Source organism: Myxocyprinus asiaticus, chromosome 10, assembly GCF_019703515.2.
Source record: "Myxocyprinus asiaticus isolate MX2 ecotype Aquarium Trade chromosome 10, UBuf_Myxa_2, whole genome shotgun sequence".
In the NCBI taxonomy this organism is placed as follows: Eukaryota; Metazoa; Chordata; class Actinopteri; order Cypriniformes; family Catostomidae; genus Myxocyprinus; species Myxocyprinus asiaticus.
The window spans coordinates 28,112,350-28,136,443 of NC_059353.1; the positions used below are offsets into that span (position 1 = coordinate 28,112,350).

The 24,094-nt window shown below is 39.0% G+C and overlaps 2 protein-coding genes across 5 annotated transcripts in view; one reads left to right on the forward strand and one right to left on the reverse strand.

Moving 5' to 3' along the window:
• Nucleotides 1-21: 21 nt before the first annotated feature.
• On the reverse strand, nucleotides 22-7,023 carry LOC127447123 (lariat debranching enzyme-like). The gene is made up of 8 exons (XM_051708729.1): nucleotides 6,664-7,023; nucleotides 6,323-6,447; nucleotides 6,103-6,183; nucleotides 5,213-5,298; nucleotides 3,298-3,522; nucleotides 3,135-3,212; nucleotides 2,873-3,018; nucleotides 22-1,401 (listed from the first exon to the last, which is right to left on the reverse strand). The coding sequence occupies exons 1-8, from the start codon at nucleotides 6,858-6,860 to the stop codon at nucleotides 633-635; spliced, it is 1,707 nt and encodes a 568-aa protein (XP_051564689.1). The 5' UTR covers nucleotides 6,861-7,023; the 3' UTR covers nucleotides 22-632.
• A 572-nt stretch (nucleotides 7,024-7,595) lies between these two features.
• Nucleotides 7,596-24,094, forward strand: part of LOC127447119 (armadillo repeat-containing protein 8) — a 31,263-nt gene continuing 14,764 nt past the window's right edge. For 3 of the 4 annotated variants that reach the window (XM_051708720.1, XM_051708721.1, XM_051708723.1), the window contains exons 1-13: nucleotides 7,596-7,663; nucleotides 9,631-9,707; nucleotides 12,637-12,708; nucleotides 12,848-12,990; nucleotides 13,106-13,203; nucleotides 13,324-13,416; nucleotides 15,333-15,413; nucleotides 18,516-18,591; nucleotides 19,340-19,430; nucleotides 19,524-19,584; nucleotides 19,685-19,885; nucleotides 20,084-20,179; nucleotides 20,740-20,822. In XM_051708720.1, coding sequence (XP_051564680.1) covers nucleotides 7,616-7,663; nucleotides 9,631-9,707; nucleotides 12,637-12,708; nucleotides 12,848-12,990; nucleotides 13,106-13,203; nucleotides 13,324-13,416; nucleotides 15,333-15,413; nucleotides 18,516-18,591; nucleotides 19,340-19,430; nucleotides 19,524-19,584; nucleotides 19,685-19,885; nucleotides 20,084-20,179; nucleotides 20,740-20,822 — 1,220 coding nt within the window. In that variant the 5' untranslated portion in view covers nucleotides 7,596-7,615. The remainder of the gene's footprint in view (nucleotides 7,664-9,630; nucleotides 9,708-12,636; nucleotides 12,709-12,847; nucleotides 12,991-13,105; nucleotides 13,204-13,323; nucleotides 13,417-15,332; nucleotides 15,414-18,515; nucleotides 18,592-19,339; nucleotides 19,431-19,523; nucleotides 19,585-19,684; nucleotides 19,886-20,083; nucleotides 20,180-20,739; nucleotides 20,823-24,094) is intronic. The other variant, XM_051708722.1, reaches the window with a different exon arrangement.

Below are 24,094 nucleotides of genomic sequence, written 5' to 3' on the forward strand. Positions count from 1 at the left end.
AATATTTCATTAGCTAAATGACTCCTTGTGAGCAAACACTATAACATAATTTAAAAATAAAAAATCACAAGTGAGTAAAAGTCTACTAAATTATTTGGTCAAAAGGAGTAGGATCCCTGTTCTGGGATAGGAGAATCTATTTCAACGTAAAAAAAAATAAATTATATATATATATAAAATTTATGTATTTACAACAGAATGGTAAAGCTGGGTTAATCACGACAAAATAAAAGAATTGTCCAGGAAACAACTGGTGATATATTTGGCTAAAAATAAAAACAACATCATTAAAACCTGTCACAAAGGAAAATACAAATGAATGACAAATAAAAGATTAAAAGAAATCACTGATACCTGGCATTACATGCAAACCCATATGACTTTCTGTTATTCTCTTTCAATGTATGAAAAAAAAGATGCAATGATGACTGGGGCTGTCAGTCCCTAATATTCTTCCTAACATCTTTTGTGTCCCATGGAATTAGTTGTACAGGTCTGGAACAATATGAGGGTGAGAAAATGACACAATTTTCATTTTTGGATCAACTATCTCTTTAAATCCCTAAACTATGTGGCAAACCATCTATGTAATGTTTAATTTAATGATCTAAAAAATTATAGCATTCATTGATCTACCCCTCACTCTCTTCATCTTCTACTGCTGTGTAGATACTCTGGTTCCTTCGTTTGATTTGAGGTGTGCTGCCTGAGTGAATCACTTGAGTGAGCCCAATCTCCCCGCTGGTGCGTTTGGGGACCCTGGCTGGTGTAAAGCCCCTCTCTTCCTCTGAGCTGCCCTGAGAGAGGGATGCTGAGTTAGAGGGCAGGGGAAGAGAGAGAGACAACGGGGAGCGCAGTGCAGCCTCCGACTCTGGTGCAGCGCACGGGGGTGGTAAGCTCAGTCTGTTGGCCATCGCTCGCAAAGGGCTGCTGTCTTTATCGCTGTCCTGACCCCCAACCCGCCCTTCTGGAACTACTGCGTCAGTCCATTTCTCCTCGGCACATCCTAACTCCTCCTCCTCTTCCTCCCATTCATCCTCGATGGTGATTTCATCAGGGTTATAGGAGTTGGAGAGGACGGAGGTGTCGGTGGGGTATTCACTGGGTTCATCTACACTACCCGTGCTCCGATTGTCCTCATCCTCCTCTTCTTCAGTCGCACCAGTGGTGCCCTCCTCCCCGTCACTCTGCCCACCCAGGACATAGATGTCTGTCAGACCGAGAGTAGCGCACAGCTCTGTGGTTTGGGGGTTGGTGGAGTAGGCTGGGTGGGCATTGGGCTGAGGGTGGCTGGGGTCATAGGCAGGAATTGTCAGGCCGAAGTTCTCAGGGATGCAGAGGACACCACTCAAATCACTCACAACCTCCATCATAGCTTCCTCTGAGGCACTGAAGTCCCACCTTCAAAAAAGAAAATTGCTAAGACCGTAAAATGCATACAGGGTCAGAAATTAAGGGGTGCTCTGGGAAAAAATACCCCTGAAATTCAAAATGTGGGAGGAAAAAAATATTAATAACATCTGATCTGTTCTAAGCCTTGTTATACACGATCACAAAATATGATTTGATGTTGATTTAATTTTATGGATAAGGGGAAATATATTCTTTAATTATTCAGATTGAAAATGTACGGTAATGAATGGATTAAACTGAAGTATCTGAATAAAAGAATGACAGTATAATTTAAATGTTTAATAAAAACTCTCAGAAACATAAATACCCCCAAAAATCAAATCCAGGGGGCAATTATTGCCCCATATGAAAAAGTTAATTTTTGGCCCTGCATGCATATTCAATGGTATGCAAGTCACTCACCGCATGGACATAAAAATTCCAATTAATATTGGAATTTGGGCATATGGTGCATTCACGTCATGACAGAATTGCCTTACTTACAAGATTCTGACTTTCTACGTAAGCTCTGACCTGACCGTCATGACGTCATGTAAAAAGAACCATTAAAGATAGTGGAGACATACTGTATACCTGTTTGATATGCACTTTTATTACACCAATAACAAAACCATTTTGCCGTTTTGAGTGTTGCCATAGAAACTAATAACTTCCGAGGTCTGAGAATATTTTTTTGAGGTCTGAGATATTTTTTTGTTTTATTATTATTTATTTATTTACTTTTCTTTATTATTTAATTTTATTATTATTTATTCATATTGAGTTAAATGTTTTTTATTGAAAAGGTGAGGCCTACTAGGGTTTCTAACCTCTCCTGCATATCTCTTTTCTATTCTTGCTTTGTTTTATTATTAAGGTACCAAATAAATACATTAAATAAATGTGGGGAAATCCCAGAGTTGCCATCTCATAATTACATTAGTTCTGACACGACATGAACGCAACATCATTCTGATTATGTATGTGTCATGTCAACACGCTAACTCGAATTAAGCCAATATTCCAGTTTGTAGAAATCTGAATAAGACAGCTAGCATAGTCATTGGTTTCTATGTCATGTAAACACCTTATTCGAAATATCCACAGTAACAGAATACATATAAATCTACTGGAATGCATGTTAGTAATTGTGAGATTTACGGAACAAAGGCAATTGTGAGAAGTCAAACTATTGAACAAACACATTTTTAGAGTGAGGAGGACAACAAACATTAATCAGTAATGCAAGTTTCATGACCTAGATTTTACTATCAATTGTGCTTGTGTGCTGTTGTCAAGGACATGAATGAGAGCTGTAAAGAATGACTAAAAATGAGTTGAAATAAATGGCAAGAGAAAGCATCTCTAGTATTTCCACAAGAGAATAGAAACAGAACAAATTAAATGGAACACAAACACAAATTTTCTTAATCTGAAAACGATGTGCTTGCTAATGTGTTCTTTTTAGCATTATATATACCGGGTATGTAGACCATTGTTCTGCGGGGGGTTCCAGAATTTGCAGGATGGTTTCTGAAGGCTGTCTGTTGCTTTCAAGATGGCCAGCCACTCTGGGTCATACTCAAGGTGCTCGGAGGAGCCTGGTCTGTCTGGTACCTCCACGATCTGTCATATCAAAATGCTTTTTCACTCACAAACACTACATTGAAGGATCTTCAAATATGCAATTTGGGTTAGGGTTAGGGTTAGTTTTATCAGAATATAAATAGCAGGATCATAACCTGAAGGAAGTCTCTATGTGGAAGACATTTGTCAAGTGAAAGAAACTTGGTGATCTTTGGGGCAGCATTATTCTTAGCCTGTTGTGACAAATAGTGTGAGGTTATTTACTTAATACATCATAAACTTTGATATCTACATACGTATTTTTTATATCAGGCCCACCTGGTGTTGCATTATTGCAGCAAACTTCACATGCAGGTGAGCCGAGAACCAATAACTGGGCTGCAGGTGCTCTAGGAGCTCTGCAGCAGCCGGGCTGCCTAGGGTCCCACACTCCACCTCCTGTCTGAGGAACTTCTTCTTGTCCAAAAGCTGATTTGTGTTGCCGTAGTGATAGATACCTCGTGGCCAATCGTGTGTCATGAAAACGTCTATGGGCATCTTGATCTGGAAATGCCGTGTTACATATTACAATACATGGTACAGAAGAAGACACAAACTTTCTGCTATAACAACCGTGAAGCAGATAAATGGGTTATTTTAATCCTAAATCTGAAAATGCATGAAAAATGTTAGTAATTAGTATTTCGCAGGTATATATAATATATCCATGACCATATTGGTATCTGCAAATATTAGCATTGTTTTTTTAATTATAAGCATTTGTCTGATAAGGAAGCATAACATTTCCATACTTATGTTTGCAATTCAAAGCAGTATAATCTTTTTCTTTGACACGTTTTCAAAGTATTAAACTATCAATCCTTTTACTCTAAATACTAATGTTTTGATGCCTGATTTCACTTAAAGCATGTAAAATGTGACCTTTAAGCTTTAGTGTTAAAAATGTTTAATCAACATGAAAAAAACAGTATATATGTGGCAAAATAAAAATAAGAATTACATCCTTATTTGTAAAATTTTCTCCATCTGTGCATCCATAGTATTTTGTGAATGTTTATGTATACTGATGAGCTAAAACATTATGACCATAGGTGAAGCAAATAATGTTGATCACCTCCTAACAAGGCCACATTTCAGGGTCTGGTTAGATCAGATGGTAAGCAAACAATCAATTCTCTTAGTCAACGTGTTGAATGCAGGAGAAATGGGCAGGAGTAAAGACCTGAGCGACTTTGACAAAGGGTCGGTTTGTTATGGCTAGACGACTGGTCCGAGGATGGACAAACCACATACCGGTGACAGGTTGTTGGGTGTCTAAGGCTCATGGATACGCGAGGGCAAGGAAGGCTATCCCATCTGGTCCAAACCGACAAAAGGTGTACTGTGGCACAAGTCACAGACAATGTGAAAGATGGTTACACGAGGAATGTATTACAACACACAGTGCATCGCACCCTGCTGCGTATGGGGCTGCGGAGCCGCAGACCGGTAGAGTGCCCATGACCCATGTCCACTCTCTAAAGTGCCTACAATGGGCACCCTAGCATCGGAACTGGACCTTGGAGCAGTGGAAGAAGGTCTCCTGGTTCGATGAGTCCCATTTTCTTTTACATCATGTGGACGGCCGTGTATGTCTGCACCGTTTATCTGGGGAAGTGATGGCACCAGGATGCACTGTGGGAAGACGACAAGCCGGTGAAGGGAGTGTGATGCTATAGGCAATATTCTGCTGGGAAACCCTGCGTCCGGCCATTCATGTGGACGCCAATTTGACACGTGCCAGCTACCTAAACATCGCTGCAGACCAGGTACACCCCTTCATGGCAGTGGTATTCCCTGATGGCAGTGGCCACTTTTAGCAGGATAATGCGCCCTGCCACACTGCACACATTGTTCCGGTATGGTTTGAAGAACATGATGAAGAGTTCAAGGTGTTGTCCAGGGCTCCAAATTCCCCAGATCTCAATCTGACTGAGCATCTGTGGGATGTGCTGGACCAACAAGTCCGATCCACGGCAGCTCCACCTCAAAACTTACAGGACTGGAAGGATCTGCTGCGAATGTCTTGGTGCCAGATACCACAGGACACCTTCAGGGGTCTTGTGGAGTCCATGCCTCAGCGAGTCTGTGCTGTTTTGGCGGCACACGCAGGACCAACAGCATAATAGGCAGGTGATCATAATGTTTTGGCTCATCAGTGTAGATTGATGTGCCTCCCCTCACAAAGACTTACCTGTTTAAGCTTGAAGATATCAATGTTCCTTATATGGTACACGCTGCGCAAGGTTTCTTGATTGTATGGTGGGAACTCAAAGTGTCCTGAAAGTGCATGAAGACTTTGTTATTAAGTGAATATTCCGGTTTCAATACAAGTTAAGCTCTGATGGCATAATATTGATTACTTACCACAAAATATAATTTTGACCTACCCTACTTAAAAAAAAAAAATGGAGGTTACAGTGAGACACTTACAATGGAAGTGAATGGGGCCGATGTTTGGAGGGTTTAAAGGCAAAATGTGAAGCTTATAATTTTATAAAAGCACTTACAGTACATTAATTATTGTTAATTATTTATTTGAGCTATAAAGTTGTTTTAAATTGTCTTTTTTATGGTTGTTTTAGTTTACGGCATTACTTCGTCATGACAACGAAGTTCTAAAATTGGATATAACTTTCAACAGAAAAGGTTAGTAAGTGATTTAATCACACTAAAATTGTGTTAATGCGCATACTGTTTATGTCTTGTGGCTATAATTTTGAAATAGTGAGTATTTTAACTTTAACAAATTGGCCCCCATTCACTTCTATTGCAAGTGCTTCGCAGTAATCTAGATTTTTGCTTTTTTTTTTTTTTAAGGAGGGACGAGTCAAAATAGTTTTTTGTGGTAATCAACATTATGCCACAAATGCTGTCGATTGAGCCTAACTTGTATGGAACCCGGAACATTCCTTTAAGCTAATAAAAGAATTGCTGTAAACTGATATTGGTGATAATTATGTTTACATTGTTGTTTACTGTACAGTTTATGTGCATTTTGTGTACTGTTGATGAAGAATAGCAATAAAGCTTGTTCGTTTTATGAGGGTGGTGAAAGGCTTATTTGGAGTTGTTAAATCTCACCTTTCTTGTAATCATGGGATTTAAAGATTCCAGAAAGACCACCAATCCGTACACCTCTAAAGCGTACAACACCAGCATAACCTGAGGAATGAGGAACTTTATGTCCACTGACAACTACAAAGTGCTATCAAGAACATCAGGGAAAAACCTGATGGAACAATACATTAATACCAGTTTATTATTCTTAATGAGATTTCTGAGTATAGGGCAAAGATCTCACCCAAGTAATAGATGTTGGGGGCCACCCAGCCTCCATACGGAAGCTCCTGCAGATGGTTTGATGCCTCATGGTTTCCACCAATGAAAATGGTCAGAACAGGGGCCTTCTTTTCACCAGAGTAGTACCTTGGGAAACCCATTGACATTACATGAGAAACGGTGGTTGATATTTAATTTATACAAAGCATGAAAATGCAGTTTATTGTACTGTCAAAGAATCTATATATGTACAACATATGTGTATACTGTATGTCTGTGTAGTATGCATCTGTGATGATTATCTATCTATCTATCTATCTATCTATCTATCTATCAAGGGAACGGTAGCAGCTGTTAGCTCACTTGTAGAACGTTTGCATCTGTCTGTATTTGGCAGGCACCGCCATGCATTTCAAGTCTCCCTCATTTCTGACGGCCTGGAAGTCTCCGCAGCAGAGTAGCAGGTCCACCTTCACACCTTCTTTATTCTCCAAATAACTAATGCTCTCATAGATCTTATCCAGCTCGCCATGACAGCACCCTTCCACTGCAACCTTCATCTTGTAGCTCTAGTTCATATTACAACATTACACTCAAAGAAGATAAAACACGTTACCCAGCGCATAGGAGATTTTACATTTTCTAATAACTTGATAGAGGAACATTGATCTTTCAGTACACAGCCTCACAGTACTCACATGCTAGTCTGCACATGCGCAGACCGGTCATGTGATCGGTGTTCTTAATACAATTTTATTATTCTCTACCCACACTTTCCATAATTTATATTTATTATAATGAAATAACAATAAAGCCTGGTTATAAAATCGTTAATCGTTTCATAGTATTATGAACAACACTGCTAACAATAACTATTAAAACAGTAAACAAAAACTACAAATTCTGAATAAAAATACGTACAAAAGAGATGTAATGTATAAACAGAGACTTTGATATACATAATTTTAGTTTATTCATATAACAACATACTGTACCGCAACCTCTTAATAATATTTCCCTTTAGCTAAATCTATTCGATTTTATTTACGGCATCAGACCTGCTTTGTAATGTTCACCATTTCCTATGTTCAATACCTCGTTGAGTGTTCTTAATATTTCTTTTCTTTTTAGTACTATTCTTTCGGTTTTATTCCAGGTGCTAAACTTTGAAATTTACTTTGATCTATTTGGCAGTGGAAAGTGCTATTCTGGTTTTCTGCTGAATCAAGTTTGTGTGGAAAATGCTGCTGTGAATCTCCCGCTGCTTAAGGAGTTTTTGTGTAGAAAGTGCCGCTGTGAATCTTCAGCTGTGTGAATGATGGCGTGCCTGTTGGAGGCCCCTTTACGCATCAGCGTGTTATCCGTGAGTCTCTCTCATTATATCCATTAAAACACTCACATTTTCACTTCAGGATCATTTAGATACACACTAAACATTTTAGATATACTTTAGAGAGCGTTTTGACATTAAACGGCGTGTATTTTCATGACTGGCTGTGTGTTTATGTTGCTAACAGCAGAGCTGGTTGTGCTCCAAGCTGTCAAATCAAAGTTATATTTAGTTTTCTGTCTATATTTAGAGCTCAGGAGCCAAAAACAAACTCAAATCTGGTTGATATTCTCTGATAAGGTCGTCAAATGATGATCTGATGGGTTAGTGTGGTGGGAACGCCCCCCTTTTGACAGCCCTGTAGCTCTGTCCTGTGTGTTTTGGCACATGTTGATCAACCCTTAGTGTGGTGGTACCGTGATGGTAATAGATGGCAATACAGTGGTACTGATGTATATTGATGTATTGCTTGGTACTAAATGATTACCATATTCATGTACCGTGGTATTCATTTATTATTATTATTATTTGTAAGGGACACCTTTCAAACCTTAAACCCTCATGTTATGTTCTGCTGAGATTGTTTTTCCTTTCTTTCTGTGTGGAGTCCCAGAGTTTAAAATAAGATACATTTCAAAAGATGATGATTATTATTATTTTTTTAATATGTTCCTCTGACCTAAGAAAAGCCTTGATAAAAGATCTTTTTGCAGGCATAACCTTTGTACAAGCATAATATGTACATTTCAGAAAGGGGAACGTTATCCAGTATAGTAACATTGTGTCTGTTTGAGGTCAATTTGTCCCCTGCAAGTACACATTGTAGAAAAATACAATAAAACGCCCAAATAAACAACTGGCAGAGATGAACCGCTACAGTGAGTATGAAGCAGATTGTGCAAATTCAGTGCATTTACTCCATTATTTTTCCATGGAGGAACTATCAGCATGAAAGATTTTTTATAATCAATTCATATAAGGAAAAGTCATAAAGTATGTGTTTTGGACTATTAAAAGGGGCTGGATTTTTTTCAGTTAAATGTGCAGAGACAACTTTAAGTAAGTCATCCGTAGGTTGACTTCTAAAGGGTGTAAACCTATTAAAACACTGCGATCTGAACTTCTGACTCAACCAGTGACGAGTTGGAGCGGGATTACCTGTTTGTCTGAACAGGTGAGGAGTGTTTGGGAAACCTGTTATAATTTTAGCAATTCCATTTGGTGCAGAAATTGCACAATGCATCTTTTAAGTCCCAGAGAGAAAGTTATAAAGATGATCGGTGTGTCTGTTTATATCTGTGTGATTGTAGCAGTTCTCAGTAAGCTTGTATCTCTCATCAGTAGCTCTCCAGCATCATTGTGAGAATTTGTGATGGCTGAAGTAGATTTTATGACTGTACTTGTTAGAAATTGGAAATAGAGTCTAGTAGTGTTTTCAATAGAGATGTTTTTCAGCAAAAGCCAAATCATTTTGAACTTAATTAATTATTTATCTTATACTTCTCTACACAATGGCCTAGAATCCAATTTCTGCCATTTAGGTTCAGTCCTTTCTGAAATTGAAGTCACCACAGACCTCTGTATTGGTGGGTAATTGCAGATAGTTACCATACTGCAATTTGATAAAAGTGAGACTGCAGATCATTTTACATTTCATGTTTCAATCAATGGATGAATATGTTTTGAAATATGAAATAACATTTATGGCAGTGCCTACTGATTGCATAGACACTTTCTGGTGACATCTGACGCCTTGAACAAGTGCACTCCAGCGTGTGAGGTGGCGGCAGCTCCCTGCTCTCTTTCCAGAGACTTCCACCAATATACGGTGACTATAAGGATAAACAGGCTGATTGAGTATTATGAACCTGTGAGCGAGTAGAGCAGGCTATGAGACCAGAATGAGGATTTGTGGAGATTTGTGGTCTCTCTCTATTTCGATGCCTCGGGAGGGATGAGTTTGCTGAATCATCTTTGTGTTGTCATTTGTCACCATGCAGGAAGTCACAGCCACGAGTCGCCACTATGTTGACCGGCTTTTCGACCCTGACCCACAGAACGTGCTACAGGGAGTTATGTGAGTACACAACCATGTGTTCATCGTGTGTGTGTGTGTGTGTGTGTGTGTGTGTGTGTGTGCGCGCGTGCGCGTGTGTGAGAGTTATCTGGTCTGTGTTCCAGATCACTGTGCTCTTTGTCACTTTTAAAGGTGAACCTGTCACCATTGAAGTTTGTGTTTTGGTCCTTTGAAGTGTTTGCATTAGTTTGTTTGGTTCAAGAGTGTGCAAGGGTTTGCTTTAGAACATTAAGCAGAATTCTCAGAGTTTGTTTGTGTGGTTGTTGTTGTGTACTTTAGTTTGTATGTTTACTGACTGACCGAGTGTGTCTGAGTGGCTGCGGCACGGGTCTGTTCATCTTTATTTTTAACTCTTGATCCCCAGCTCTGGTTTCTGTTAGCCTGATGCTTCCTGACTGTCACAATCATACTTTTCTACTGGTGATGTATCAAAATGAAAATTTCAAGCCGAACTGGAAAATTCTGGATACACTTGGCCCTAAACCGTTATTTTCCCTTAGCCTTGTTTGGAATAACTAATACAATTTCTATTTTAAACTGATTGCATTATGTTCTTTCTTCAGTTGATGTTACTACAATAAAATATCAGCTCCAACTATTTCTATAATATTATATCTTATTTAGATATATGTCTGTATTAGACTTCAAAACAGTGGAATTATGCACACGCTGTATCAACTAAACGCAAGCTTTGTTCCATCAATATATCATTGGCTTTTTCTCCAAGTCAAAGATAATGTTATCTGATGTTATAGGAATTAATGTTTCTTAACATTTTTAGCCAATATTTTTGCCATATTTTCTTTTTTAATTTAAAAAAAGGAAATGGAATTAGGGGGTTTTTAGTCAAACTATTTTTGTGTGGCCATAAATATATGCCTTCCATCAGAGCTTGCATCAACCAAGACTCTGATTCCTTTAGAGCTCTTTCTTAATGCTGCCTTCAAGACATGTCGGAATGATGGTACACTATACAAGATGAATGCATAAGGATGGCACCACAATGTCATAATAGATAGTTACCTAAAACGTGTTTTAAAGGAATGTTCCGGTTTCAATACAATTTAAGCACAATCGACAGCATTAGTGGCATAATGTTGATTATTTAAAAAAAAAAAAAAAGCAAAAAAACGAGATTAAAGTGAGGCTCTTACAATGGAAAGGTAGGTTTTAAGGCAGAAATGTAAAGCTAATAATTTTATAAAAGCACTTACAATAATTATTCTGTTAAAACTTATTTTTATTTTTAACTGTAAAGTTGTTTAAATCTCAATTTATTACAGTCGTTTTAGGGCAGCGGTTTCCAAACTGGGGTGCAGACCGACCCCAGGGGTTGTGCAAGAAAATATTTGTAATGGCGGATTTTCTTAATCTTAATATTATTTATCTATTTAACAAAAGCTACTTTATTTTTAAAATGTCAGTGTTCTTTGAAGCATTGTAAGCATTACTTTAAATTATTAATCATTTCATCTCGTGATTATAGACAAATAGCTCCGCCTATTTTCAGAATAGGCCCCAAGTGAAAATTAGCTTGATCAATATTAGCCCGCTACTGTACATACCTCAAAATGGACACTTGGTTGAAAACGGGCATCTTAAGGAAATCAAAAGAATGCAGAGGTGCGCAATCTACATCAGCATCTTCTGTGGAGATGAGCACTGACCACGACCGTGAACAGATGTAGAAACCCGATCGAATGGAGTTTAATGATAAGGCGGGAGCAGAGAACCCCATTAGAGATCTGTTGAGCAATAGAAATAGGCCTACACTTGAAAGCGAGAAATTGTCAAGTAAGAAACGCAAGTACAACGACAGTTACATTGGTTTCGGATTTACATGGATTGGTAACCCAGAAAGTCCAAACCTGCAATGTGTAGTCTGTGGTGAAGTTTTAGCCAATAGCAGTCTCAAGCCCTCCTATATGGTCTGCCATTTACAAACAAAACATTGTCACTTTCAAGGCATGCCTGCAACTTTTTTACGAGGAAAATTAAAAGAACTGCATGCCCCACACAATTGGAGAAAGTCTGTGTTTACCTGTTGCCAAAGACATGGTAAACTGTATGCTCGGGGTGAAAGCGGCAAAGATGCTGAACCACATCCCTCTCTCCGACAACACTGTAGCTCGTCGTATAGACTCAATATCTACTGACATCCTCAGGCAGTAAATAAGTAGAATAAAAAACAGACATTTTTTCTCATGATGAGTCAACTGATGTAGCAAATCTTCTGGTCTGTTATTTTTTTGAGAACACAGTCCATGAAGATTTTTTGTTTTGCCGGTCCTTTGTCATCCGTTCAACAGGCGTAGATATTTTTAATTTAATGATAGCTTTTTCAAAGTGAATGGAATTGATTGGGCGTGCTGCTTTGGGATTTGCACAGATGGGGCGAAATTGATGACAGGGAGACAGAAAGGTGCAGTGGCTCTAATCTGGAAAGTTGCACAATCAGTTGGGTTCACTGCAGCATCCAGGCCATAGCAATGAAAAACATGCCAGGTGAACTTTTTTCTGTACTTCATGATGCTGTGAAAATCGTCAAATTCATTAAATCCCGTCCGTTAAATTCATGGATTTTTCGCACTATTTGCAATGAAATAGGCAGCGAACACGAGAAACTTTTACTGCACACAGAAGTGCACTGGTTATCGTGTGGAAAAGTCCTTGCCAGGCTTTTTGAGGTCATGAGATCTCTGTCAGAAAGGTGTTGCTGTTTGCAGTATCATTATTAGTCTTTTTAATTGTAAGATCATTCAGATATGAAGTAACTGTGTAAATACAGCTCTTTTTGCCCTGGCTTGGGTTGCCTTAACTGAGCAATAGCACCACCAACACTATTGAAATTGTTTTTGCTTATGCCATAGCCAAAATATGTGTTTTGTACTGTGAGTTATAGTATAAGTGATTGGATTTGTATTGACAGTGACATGAAGAATGCCGTCATTGGAAACAACAAGCAGAAAGCCAACTTGATCGTGCTGGGAGCCGTACCGAGGTAGGTCTGCACACTTCACTGCTCTGTTACCCCTTATACAATGACTTTCTCTTTTGAAATTCTTTGATGTCTTTTAAAGTTGATGTTTTTTAGGGTAATCATAGATGAACTATATATGTGCACCTGTGTGTATGTGTAGACTCCTGTACCTTCTCCAGCAGAGCTCATCCAGTCTAGACTTGAGGACTGAATGTGCAGTCGTTTTGGGCAGTCTGGCCATGGGTACTGAAAACAACATCAAGTCCCTGGTGGACTGTCACATCATCCCAGCCCTGCTGCAAGGTTCTGTCTCTTTATCTCGTGCCCTCTCTCTATCATTCACTATATCAGTCTCTCACCATATCTCTTTTGCTCATTTCTGGTAAGAAATTCACTAATGTCTTGTGTGTTTTGTCAGGTCTCTTGTGTTCTGATTTGATCTTTATTGAGGCGTGTCTGCGCTGTTTAAGAACTGTTTTCATCAGTCCAGTCACACCAGTGCAGCTGCTCTACACAGTAAGACTAAAGCCCACTATCACAGCACCTTAATATATTAATGTAGACAGGCACAAAATTACATATGCACATGCATATACAGAAGTGTTTTTTTTGTGTTTTTTTTTTTTTTTGCATCAGGACCCCACTGTGATCCCCCATCTCATGTCCCTGCTGAGTCGATCACAGCACACACAGGAATACATCACACAAATATTCGCCCACTGCTGCAAGGTAAAACAACTCGGTTGGGCTGGGACCGGGCCGAGAGAGCGTGCTGATCACAAAAAAATATATATATTATGGTATTACTCAACAACCAGTTGGTTGATCTGCACAAAATTGGTGTCGTTTTAAAGCTTAGACTCTCATCTTTACTATGAATATAGCTGAACTGACCAATTCTCAAATACTGCTTTGAAATTTGCTGATAAATTAGAAGCGTTCCGTTTTCATAATTAGCAAATTTACGATCGCAACAATCATATTTAGAACCAGTAAAAAGTTCAGAAATATCATACAGCCATGTATTATATATCTTTGGAAAAGTCTTGATAAGTAGAATATGTGTGTGTGAAATTCACATGTATGAGAAACAGAAAACCGAATTATCTTGGTTTATAACTTCATGAAAAATAAACATGATACAAAAAATGGCATATCACAGCTTACAGCAGACGGCTCTGAATAAAACATGCCCGCACTCGACATATGATATATAGATCCTGAAATATTGGTCAAAGAGTGCCATAACAAGCTATAGTGGCAAATCGTTAATGGTGTCTCTATGGCGACGGTTTCACTGGGATCAATTCACTGAAACATGATCCTTCACGTCATTGATGTGTCAGATCATCCTCATTTGCTGTCATTTGTTAGAATCCATTTTTGGAAACAAGCATAATCCCACGTGGGGTAAACACAGCCAGACCGCACATACACAGACTGCGCACGAGGGTGCTCGACGTCCATATCAAGTAATGGAATAAGGTGCCAAAGTGAGCTGAATTTCATCATTAGGGACTTAGTGTGTATGTATATATATATATATATATATATATATACACACACACACACACACAGTACTGTGCAAAAGTCTTAGGCACATAAGATGCTTCACAAAAACATTTGTCTTAAGATGGTTATTTATATTTTCAGCTTTAGTGTGTCAGTAGGAAATATTTGAGACAGTCTAAATAGATAGAAGAACTGTGGTGTATTCTCCAAGAAGCTTGGAACATTCTATCTGCCAACAACCAAAAAAACTCTGTCCAGGTGTACTTAGGAGAATTGGTGCTGTTTTGAAGGCAAAGGTGGTCACGCCAAATATTGATTTAACTTTTTTATGTTTACTGGACTTTGTATGACTATTATTCAATTGATAAATGAAAACTATTTATGGCATTATTTTTGAAGACATACTATGCAACATTTTTCCCAAGTGCCTAAAACTTTTGCACAGTACTGTGTGTGTGTGTGTGTGTATATATATATATACATACATACATACATACATATGTTTTGGACACTTTGATAAAACCATGGTTCCAAATGCTGTATCTTAAACAAATTTTTTTCACCTATAGTTGACATGTTGGAGAACAATACCAAAGTTAATTTGATGACTTTTCATACTTATTGTCTGAAAGGTATAATGTCAAACATGAATAATAACTGGAAATTTTATTTTTAGCGCTCGTGTTTGTTTTGTCAGTAGTGTTGTAGCGTGAGAGTCTCTGAGCGTGATCCAGACATATTTTGTATTTTAAATGTATACCATGCAATTGACCCACTTGGCTATTTATTTATTTATTAATTTTTTATAATCTGTTACTTTTGGGTATGCCATTTAAGCATTAAATCCTTAAAAATGTCTTCAGGGTGTAAGGGGTTAAATATACTTTTAATCAGATTTATAAAACAGATAGTTCTAGCTCTAAATATGAGTTGGATTAGCCACATTTGAACCCTTTGTAATGAGGGTAAGTGATCACAGAATTTTTATAACCTTTACCCTTGGTAAAATTATTGTATCACAATACATTTTCATGGCTTATTGGTTCATTAGAAAAGACTGACTTCTAACAGTCTTTCCGGCCTCTACATATTTACTTTTTTCAATTGTTTTTCAATTATCTGTGTGTGCTTAGACTCCGGAACATCAGACGGTTTTGTTCAACCATGGTGCCATCCAGAACATTGCTCCTCTGCTCATCTCTCCCTCCTTTAAGGTACAAAATGGAATAAAGCACATTGTACTGCCACATCCCACGTACACTCAATACTGGTCAAACTGATGATTCATCTTTCTCATTCTCTGACTTTCACTCAATTTCCTCACTTTTCTGCAGGGATAGGAAACTTTTAACTTCTTTTAAAGGGGTCGTAATGGGCTGTGAATTATCGGTTATCGTTATCGGCCCAGAAATTCCATACCAGTGCATCCCTAATAGAAATGCACTAAAATTTCACCAATTAAGCTGTCATATTCCATTGCAAGAGATAATTTATCTGGGGCTCAGATTGAACTCCATTCAACTTCGAGCGTTCCTTTCGGGGGAGCGCATCGAAGCATTTTGCACCTGTATCTCCCTTTTTCAACATGGGAGATCGGTTTCTCTAAGCATGTGTCTCCGGCTGTTGGGCTTGATGGCCTCAACAGTGGCTGTGATTTCCCCTGGGGTTATTGTGAATGAGGGAATTTCAGAACTGGACAGCGCCACTGCGCTCATGCCGGCAGCGCCGCCTCAGTCGCAGATTGATCGTCTCGTTAGAATGCAGGAATGCTCTCCATTATTAGAGAGTCCTGTCTTTTCTCAGGAAAGGGTGCCCATTAGGACTCATTTTAATGAGAAAAGTGGTGATGACAGACGCTTCTCTCACAGGCTGAGGTGCTGTGTTTGCGGGCAGAACAGTGAGAGGTGTTTAGACTTGCACTGAGAGAAAAGCACAAACATTTTGGAGCTGCTAACAGTGTTTCTAGCTCTGACATTTTGTGAGTTTTCTCAGGAATCGTCACGTGTTGATCGGAACAGACAACACGATGGTGATAGCCTATATAAATCTGCAAGGTGTAATCCGCCCTTGCCAGCTTCACAGTTTGGCAGAGAAAAAGATAGTGTGGAGCAGCACGAACCTGTTGTCATTACGTGCAACGCATGTTCTGGGCATAATGAACAGGGGAGTGGATTTGCTGTCCAGAGGGAATCCTCTATATGGAGATTGAAAGCTTCACTGTCAAGTGGTGAGCCTCATATGGCAGAGATACGGACAGGCAGCCGTAAATCTCTTTGCATCATGCGAAGACACACAATGTCCTCTGTTCTTCTCCCTGGTGGGCGACGATGCACCGTTGGGTGTGGATGCGCTAGCCCACCCGTGGCCTCACGCGTTACTATATGCATTTCCCCCAGTGAGCCTGATCGGACCGACACTGCGGAGATTGAGGGAGTTCGGTCATTCCCTTATTCTACTAGCTTTGAAATGGCCAGGGAAGCTGTGGATGGCAGAGATAGCTCAACTGATTTACGACCACCCCTGGCCTCTACTGTTGCGTGGAGATCTTCTCTCTCAAGTGCACAGGGAGATTTTCTATCCCTCTCCTCTGTTGGCTCTTTGGGCCAGGCCCGTGAGAGGCTAAACTTAAAACCAGATTGCCCCCAAGAGTGATTGAAATGATCAAGAGAGCGAGAGCAGCCTTGACACGTCCGTTATATGATCTCAAATGGGAATTGTTTGAAAGATGGTGTGCAGACAGACATATCGTTCCATATTTGTGTTCGATGACTGATGTATTTTGTTTTCTGCAAGTCCTTTTGGATAAGGGCAGAGCCTTTTCTACAGTCAAATTCTATTTGGCTGCTATATCAACATTTCATGTGGGCATCGACTCTGGCACTTTGGGCCAGGACCTACTTATTTGTAATTTTATGAAAGGCCCCACAGGTTACACCCGGTTTAAAGACCGGTCGTTCTGCCATGGGACCTGTCCATGGTCCTGAAAGCGCTGTCTCAGCCCCCTTTGAACCGCTAGAACGTTAAAGCTGCTCTCTTTAAGGACAGCTTTATTACTTGCTCTCACAACTGCTAAGCAAGTGAGTGAACTACATGCTCTATCAGTTCATTCCTCATGCATGTGGTTCGCCCAGGGAGGTCTGAAGGTAACTCTTAAACCAAACCTGGCATTTGTTCCTAAAGTGAGCAACTCTTCAGGCTTGTCAGTCGGTAGACTTGTTGGCCTTTACCATGCTCCTTTTTCCTCCACAGAGGAAGAGCAGTTACATTGTTTGTGCCCAGTACAAGCTCTGAGTGCTTATGTTGAAAAGACAAGAGCTCAATGGGAGAATAGTCAGCTTTTTATTTCATGGTCTGACTCTCATAAGGGAAAACCTATTTCTCGCCAGCACCTCTCTCATTGGGTGGTAGATGCGATTATGTTATAATAGCTCTAATCGTCAACCCCCGGAGGGAATACGGGCTCACTCCACCAGGGCTATAGCCACGTCTTAGGTGCTAAGCAAAAGCATTTCAGTCCAAGAGATTTGTGCTGCGGCGAGTTGGTCATCTCCTCACACATTTCTAAGATTTTATAGACTGGATGTTACAGAGCTTTCTTTGGCTCACTGTTCTTGAGGCAGGAAAACAGCATGCTGTACAGTAAGCACAAATACATATGTTTCAACAGTTCAGTATGTTGGGGGGGGATGCATAAGCGGAGCCATATACTTCTGTTTCTGAAATCATCTCCTTAATATCAGGAAGTGTGATTCAGTACATTTGTTAGGTTCTGCGTTTTCTCTGCATGTGGCATCTGCTTCAGCCAGCTTATCTGCAGTTCGGGAGTTGCCTATATCCCTTAGTGAGATATAGAACGTGTTAGAGAACTTTAGGTTACTCACGTAACCCCGGTTCTCTGATTGTATGAAGTGAGTTATCTCATATCATTGCCCTCCTTGCAGTTCACACGGAGAAGAGATATGTGGATAATGAGGCAGCAGTAGGTAGCTGTGGTTTATATTAGGGAGGTGGGACTCATTAAGGGCTGCAGCGATTGGTCTGTCAATCTTGACAGACTTTGAGTCATTGGAGCTTTCGCAATCGGTCATGCCTAAGGTGTTCCCTTAGTGAGATACCTCACTTCACGTTACCAGAGAACCGGGGTTACGTGAGTAACCTGAAGTTTTCATAGTACATTGTGCTCTTTAATTTCAAATATCAAGGAAAAGTTGATTCCTTGTAAAACAAGCCCTTTAAAGTTTGTTTTTACTTTTACATATCTTAAATTTTTCTTTCATTTCAAAAGTAATAATGTTTTGTGAATTCTCTCACTGTAGGTACGGATGCAGGCATTGAAGTGTTTCTCAGTCTTGGCCTATGAGAATGCTCAGGTCTCCATGACGCTGGTGAATGGTGTGTTTCCCTCCTCTTATTCTCTCATTTTATCAGCCTGACTTGCTTTCACCAGAAATTCCTTCTCCGTTTTGTTCCTCAGCCTCTTGTGTATCAGTCAGTCTTCTCTTTTTCTCTCTCCCTCTAAAAATAATCCCTACTTCACTGTTTAGTCAAGTAATAGTATAGAGGGCAACAGTAGAGTTTTGGAAGTAAAAAAAATAATTCTACTTAAAATCTCTCTAGAGATTTTTATAAGTGGTATATCTTTCAAAACAGACCTACAGTGAGCTTTAAGGTTGTTGGATGATGGTAAATGCTTCTGTAGAAGCCTTAAATAAGTTTCATTTCTGAATTCATGAAGCACTACGCTACCCACAATCCTGAATGGAGATTCACTAATCAGATGTCACTATTAAGCCCCGTTCACACCGCCGGTGGCATTGCGTGAGAAAGCAACACAATACCATTAATTTTCAATGAGAGCATAGCGACTTGCGGTGACACAAGCTGCCGCGTTCGTTGGTGACATAGATTGCCATAGAGAGTGACAAGACAAAGTTGAGAAAATGTCAACTTTATGCAAATGACGAGCGACATTTCCGAGCGACTGCCAATGAGAGTGAAGACATTAAAGGGCTTAACAATGAAACTGAAATTGTGGAAAGCAGGGATTTTTGTGAATTTTGAGTGGAGGCTTAGGTAACATTTTTGCTTCAAATCAAATGTCGCCATATTGTGATTCATATCAAATGTGTGTGTTCCGCAGTGCTTGTAGATGGAGAGCAGCTCTCTCAGGTTTTTGTCAGAATGATGCAGAGGGACAAACCCATCGAAATGCAGCTCACAGCTGCCAAATGGTGAGTGAAACTTACTGTCCAGGTTATCTGTGAAAATGTGTCATTGCTCTAGCTCTTACCTTTTACCTCTTAACCCCCCCACCCCCCTCTTAGTTTAACATACATGTGTCGAGCAGGAGCCATCAGGACAGATGACAGCTGTGTTGTACTAAAGGTACCTCCAAAAACATCTGCATTCATCTTAGAAAAGTCCCATTCTTGCATATAACTATTGAAAATGTATACTAACTAGTTCTCTCTGTGTATGTGGACAGACTCTGCCGTGCCTGGTGAGGATGTGCAGTAAAGAACGGTTACTGGAGGAGCGGGTGGAGGGGGCCGAGACTCTGGCCTACCTGATGGAGCCCGACATAGAACTACAGCGGATTGCCAGTGTCACCGATCACCTCGTGTCAATGCTGGCTGACTACTTTAAATACCCGAGCTCTGTCAGTGCCATTACAGATATTAAGAGGGTGACTGGACACTTCACACTCACACATTTCAAATACATGCACACACATTTACACAAAATAGTCTAGACCACTTTACACCTGTATTAAGCGCTGACCACTTGTAATCAGATTACCCGAGACGTCAGTACCGGGTGTAACCATCTGTTTTTCTGATTACATCTAGATTCAGTTTAACTGACTTACTCTGTCTTCCTGTAGTTGGACCATGACTTGAAACATGCACATGAGCTCAGACAGGCAGCGTTCAAACTCTACGCGTCGCTGGGCTCCAATGACGAGGACATCAGGAAGAAGGTGAGACACAGTGAGGGCACACCTGCACTTGTAAGAGAATTATTTTCTAGAAAAAGATTAAATTGATTAAGATTACAATACAGGTGATGCGAGAGAAACTATGCAACCCTCTAACATAGTGGTTTTCAACCTTTTTGAGTCCAAGCCACACACATTGTTGAAGACAGTATTTGATGCATTCCCAGGATCTGTCAGTTTATACATTGTAGGCCTACATCTTGTTTTTTTGTAGCCGTTTATAGCATTTTGACCAGTGGTTCTCAATCAGGGGGCCCCAGCGAACTTCCAAGAGGGCCTCAAGATGACTTAAAATTATTTAAAATAAGCGAATAAGCTATAGTATATTCTAACTTGAAAATGCTAAAAACCTTTAAAAATCAAGATGTACAACATGCAAACAGACATCATATTTCTAATTTTCAATAACTCCCTTCAATAACCTTTTTTTTTTTTTTTTTTTAAGAACATTGAGTTCTTGAGACTTCTTGAATTACAAAATTAATTGTGATTAATTATGCTCAGGATGTTGACATACAGTATGTGACCATTTTCAACTACAGATCACAGAGACGGAGAACATGATGGACAGGATCGTTAGCGGCCTATCAGAATCCAGTATAAAAGTACGGTTAGCAGCAGTCAGGTATGATGCCCCTTTTCACTTTCAAACTTCCTTGTTGTCTGTTAAAAATGTCAAACCATCTGGGTTAAATTTGGAAAATTAGAAAAAGTGGTCAACCGATATGGGTTTTTTTTAATGGCTGACGCTGATAACGAGATCTAGAGAGCAGGATGGCCGATTGCTGATATACTGTAAATGCCAATATACAGTACATAATACAATTTAACAACAGCAAATCAGATATACACAAAATTTCTAAAGTGAAATGAACATTCATTTTATACAATATTTCCTCAAATTTTCATATACTTGAAAAGAAAAAAAACCTTGAAAACAGATGTTTTTGACTATCCATTGACAAATCTATTGATAGATTTTGGAACTGACACAAGAGAAAGTTAACACTTCTGTTAAAGTTAAGCTCAATCGACAGCATTTGTGGCATAATGTTGATTACCACAAAAAAATTATTTCAATTCGTCCCTCTTTTAAAAAAATCAAAAATCGAGGTCACATTGAGGCACTTACAATGGAAGTGAATGGGGCCAATTTTTGGAGGGTTTAAAGGCAGAAATGTGCATTTTATAATTTTATAAAAGCACTTACATTAATTCTTCTGTTAAAACTCATGTATTATTTGAGCTGTTAAGTTGTTTAAATTGTAATTTTTACAGTCGTTTTAGGGGTTGTTGACATTACATCATCATGGCAATGAAGTTTTAAAATTGGTTATAACATACCACAGAAACGGTTAGTAAGTGATTTTATCACACACTGCTTGAAAAGAGCTGTATCCGGACTAGTAGACTCCTGTATAAACTGCTGAATTTCAGAAATTCCGAAATATACTGGCCCGGAGTCTCAGATTCCACAGGCCCGTATATATCCGATTATATACCATTTCAGATGTATAGTGACTGACGATTCCTTCCGTGTTATGGCCATTTGTTTCCATGGTAAGTAATCCCCTTAAGTTGTCTGTCAGGAGACGTTTTCACACCTGAGGCATTTGCATTTCTCACCTTCAAGATAAAATGGTCACCCCTATTGGTCATTTATCTCAAACTGGATTGGCTGCCCTTGAACTTAACCTACCCTTAAATCTTGACAACCATTGGGTCACTGCATACACTGGCTTTCATTTTATTGGTTACTATTTGTACATCCCTAAATCTTGACAGCTGTTTTGCCACTGTATGCATTAGCTTTCATTTTATGGGTTAAACTTAAAATTTAACCCACTCAGTCCCAAACATAATTTAGCTTATGCCTCTTATTACAGTTCTTTAATCAATGTTGACACAACATAAATGCTGAGACAGTAATTGGGTTAAAATATCTTTATTTAAAAGGTAAATGTGAAATATACAAAATATAGCAATAATCAAATATGAATTACAATGTATGAAATACAAAATATGAGTTGTGTCTGTCTCTATTGACCTGGTCTCCAGCAACTGTAAAAATAACAGTAATTTAATCACTGAAAACACCCACTTAAAGAACTCCTAACAACATATGCTGTAAAAAAGATACAACAACTGTATAATAGATTTTATACTTACAGTATTGGTATTTAATACAGTATAAATCATCTTAGTCTTAGTGGATTATATTAATGAAGATTCTTCTTTGGATGTTGCAGTCTCACAGTCTGTCTGTAGCATCTGTAGGTGTGTTTGAAATGACTCAAATCTGACCAGAGATCAGAACAACACAAGTCTGTGCATGAGGGGGTGGGGTGTGAGGTGGAGGTGTGTATGTGGGGATGGGGGTGGTGAGGGGGTCAGTCATGAATATTCAACAATCGGGGAGATTGTTGTTACACTTGTTTCTCCAGTAAATATTTCTCAGAGTAGGTTTATTTAAGTCTTTTCTGTATGTACACACACTTTAAAGCTTTCCCAGCTGAAATAACCAGCATTGCTGGTCACCAGTTTATGTTGTGTTTTGGGTGCTGGTTGTGTTTTGGGTGCTCGTCAGCCAGCATGGGATGTTATTGTACTGATGTCTGCACCAGGCTTTTAAACTATCTTAACCAGCTTCATCAGAATGACCATGCTGATCAGGCAGTTTTACTAGTTTGATTTTGATGGTGAAACCAGCCTAGACCAGCATAGGAATTGCATGCTGGTTAAGCTGGTCTTTTTAGCAAGCTTGGTTTAAAAAAAAAAAAAAGCTCTTGAACACCTCCGCGTTATTTCTCGTGAAAAAGATAAACGTTGCAGAACACAGTGACCTAACAGCATGTTGTTGTAAAGGTAACGTGGTTGCACCCTCATCCAGACAGACATTTTTTGGGAGCCCTCTGGAGGTATGAAGTTTGCAGGGCACACAGACTGATTCTGCAGCAATGTTTCTACCTGTGGAACGTATTTCAGGCAGATGTGTACTTTATATGTGCAGTTAAGACAGACAAAAGGATTTAGTAGTAAGACCACTGTGCACTATGGTTGAGATTAAGGCCTAAATGATTCCTAAAGTTTTCAATTTCTTTTTTTTTATTTTATGGACACATCAGATTATTTTTTTTAACAACAAAAATTAAATAATTTGGAATTGTTTTAGTTTAACTTTATTCTTCTGCTTTTAGTACTTTATTTAACTTCTTAATTTTGTTTTACTACTGTACTGTACAGTAAATCTTTTTAATTGGACAGACTAAATTGTTTGCATTCAACGTCTTTAGTACCTGTACTTTATAAAAAATTTTAAAAAATCATAAAAGTATAATTATAAACTGTTATGCGATTTTCTGCAATACAAAAAAAAATAAATACAGATAAATATCTTAATTTTAAAATCATAGTTTTTTCTGTAATGTCTGCCAAAAATGTAGAGTAAAATGTACCTATTATTGAGTTAAATATCACCATTGTTTGGTTAACAATTTATAATTTCAGGGTGTTTATTTTAGCATATATTTCTGTACAGTAATGTAGTTCGCTGTAGCCTACAATAAGCCAAACTTTCAGTTATTTGCCTTCCCCTATACTCTGAAAACACAGTTAGCTTGAAACACCTAACACCTTTCACTCACAATTTCCAGTCATTAACATATAAAAGGCCCTCACAGCAGGACTGCCATCAATCATCACAACCAGCAGAATTTTCTATGTAAATTTCCGTCAAACTTCAGTTCCGCTGAATTGAGGTATGTGGCTTTTCGTGAACGTTAACGGTTACATGTTACTTGGGTCTGGTTTTTCCCTAATATATCTGACAAACTTGAAATTAAGTGGGGGTTTACTATTCCCACATTTTTCCAGATTTGACTCTTCATGCAGTGACAC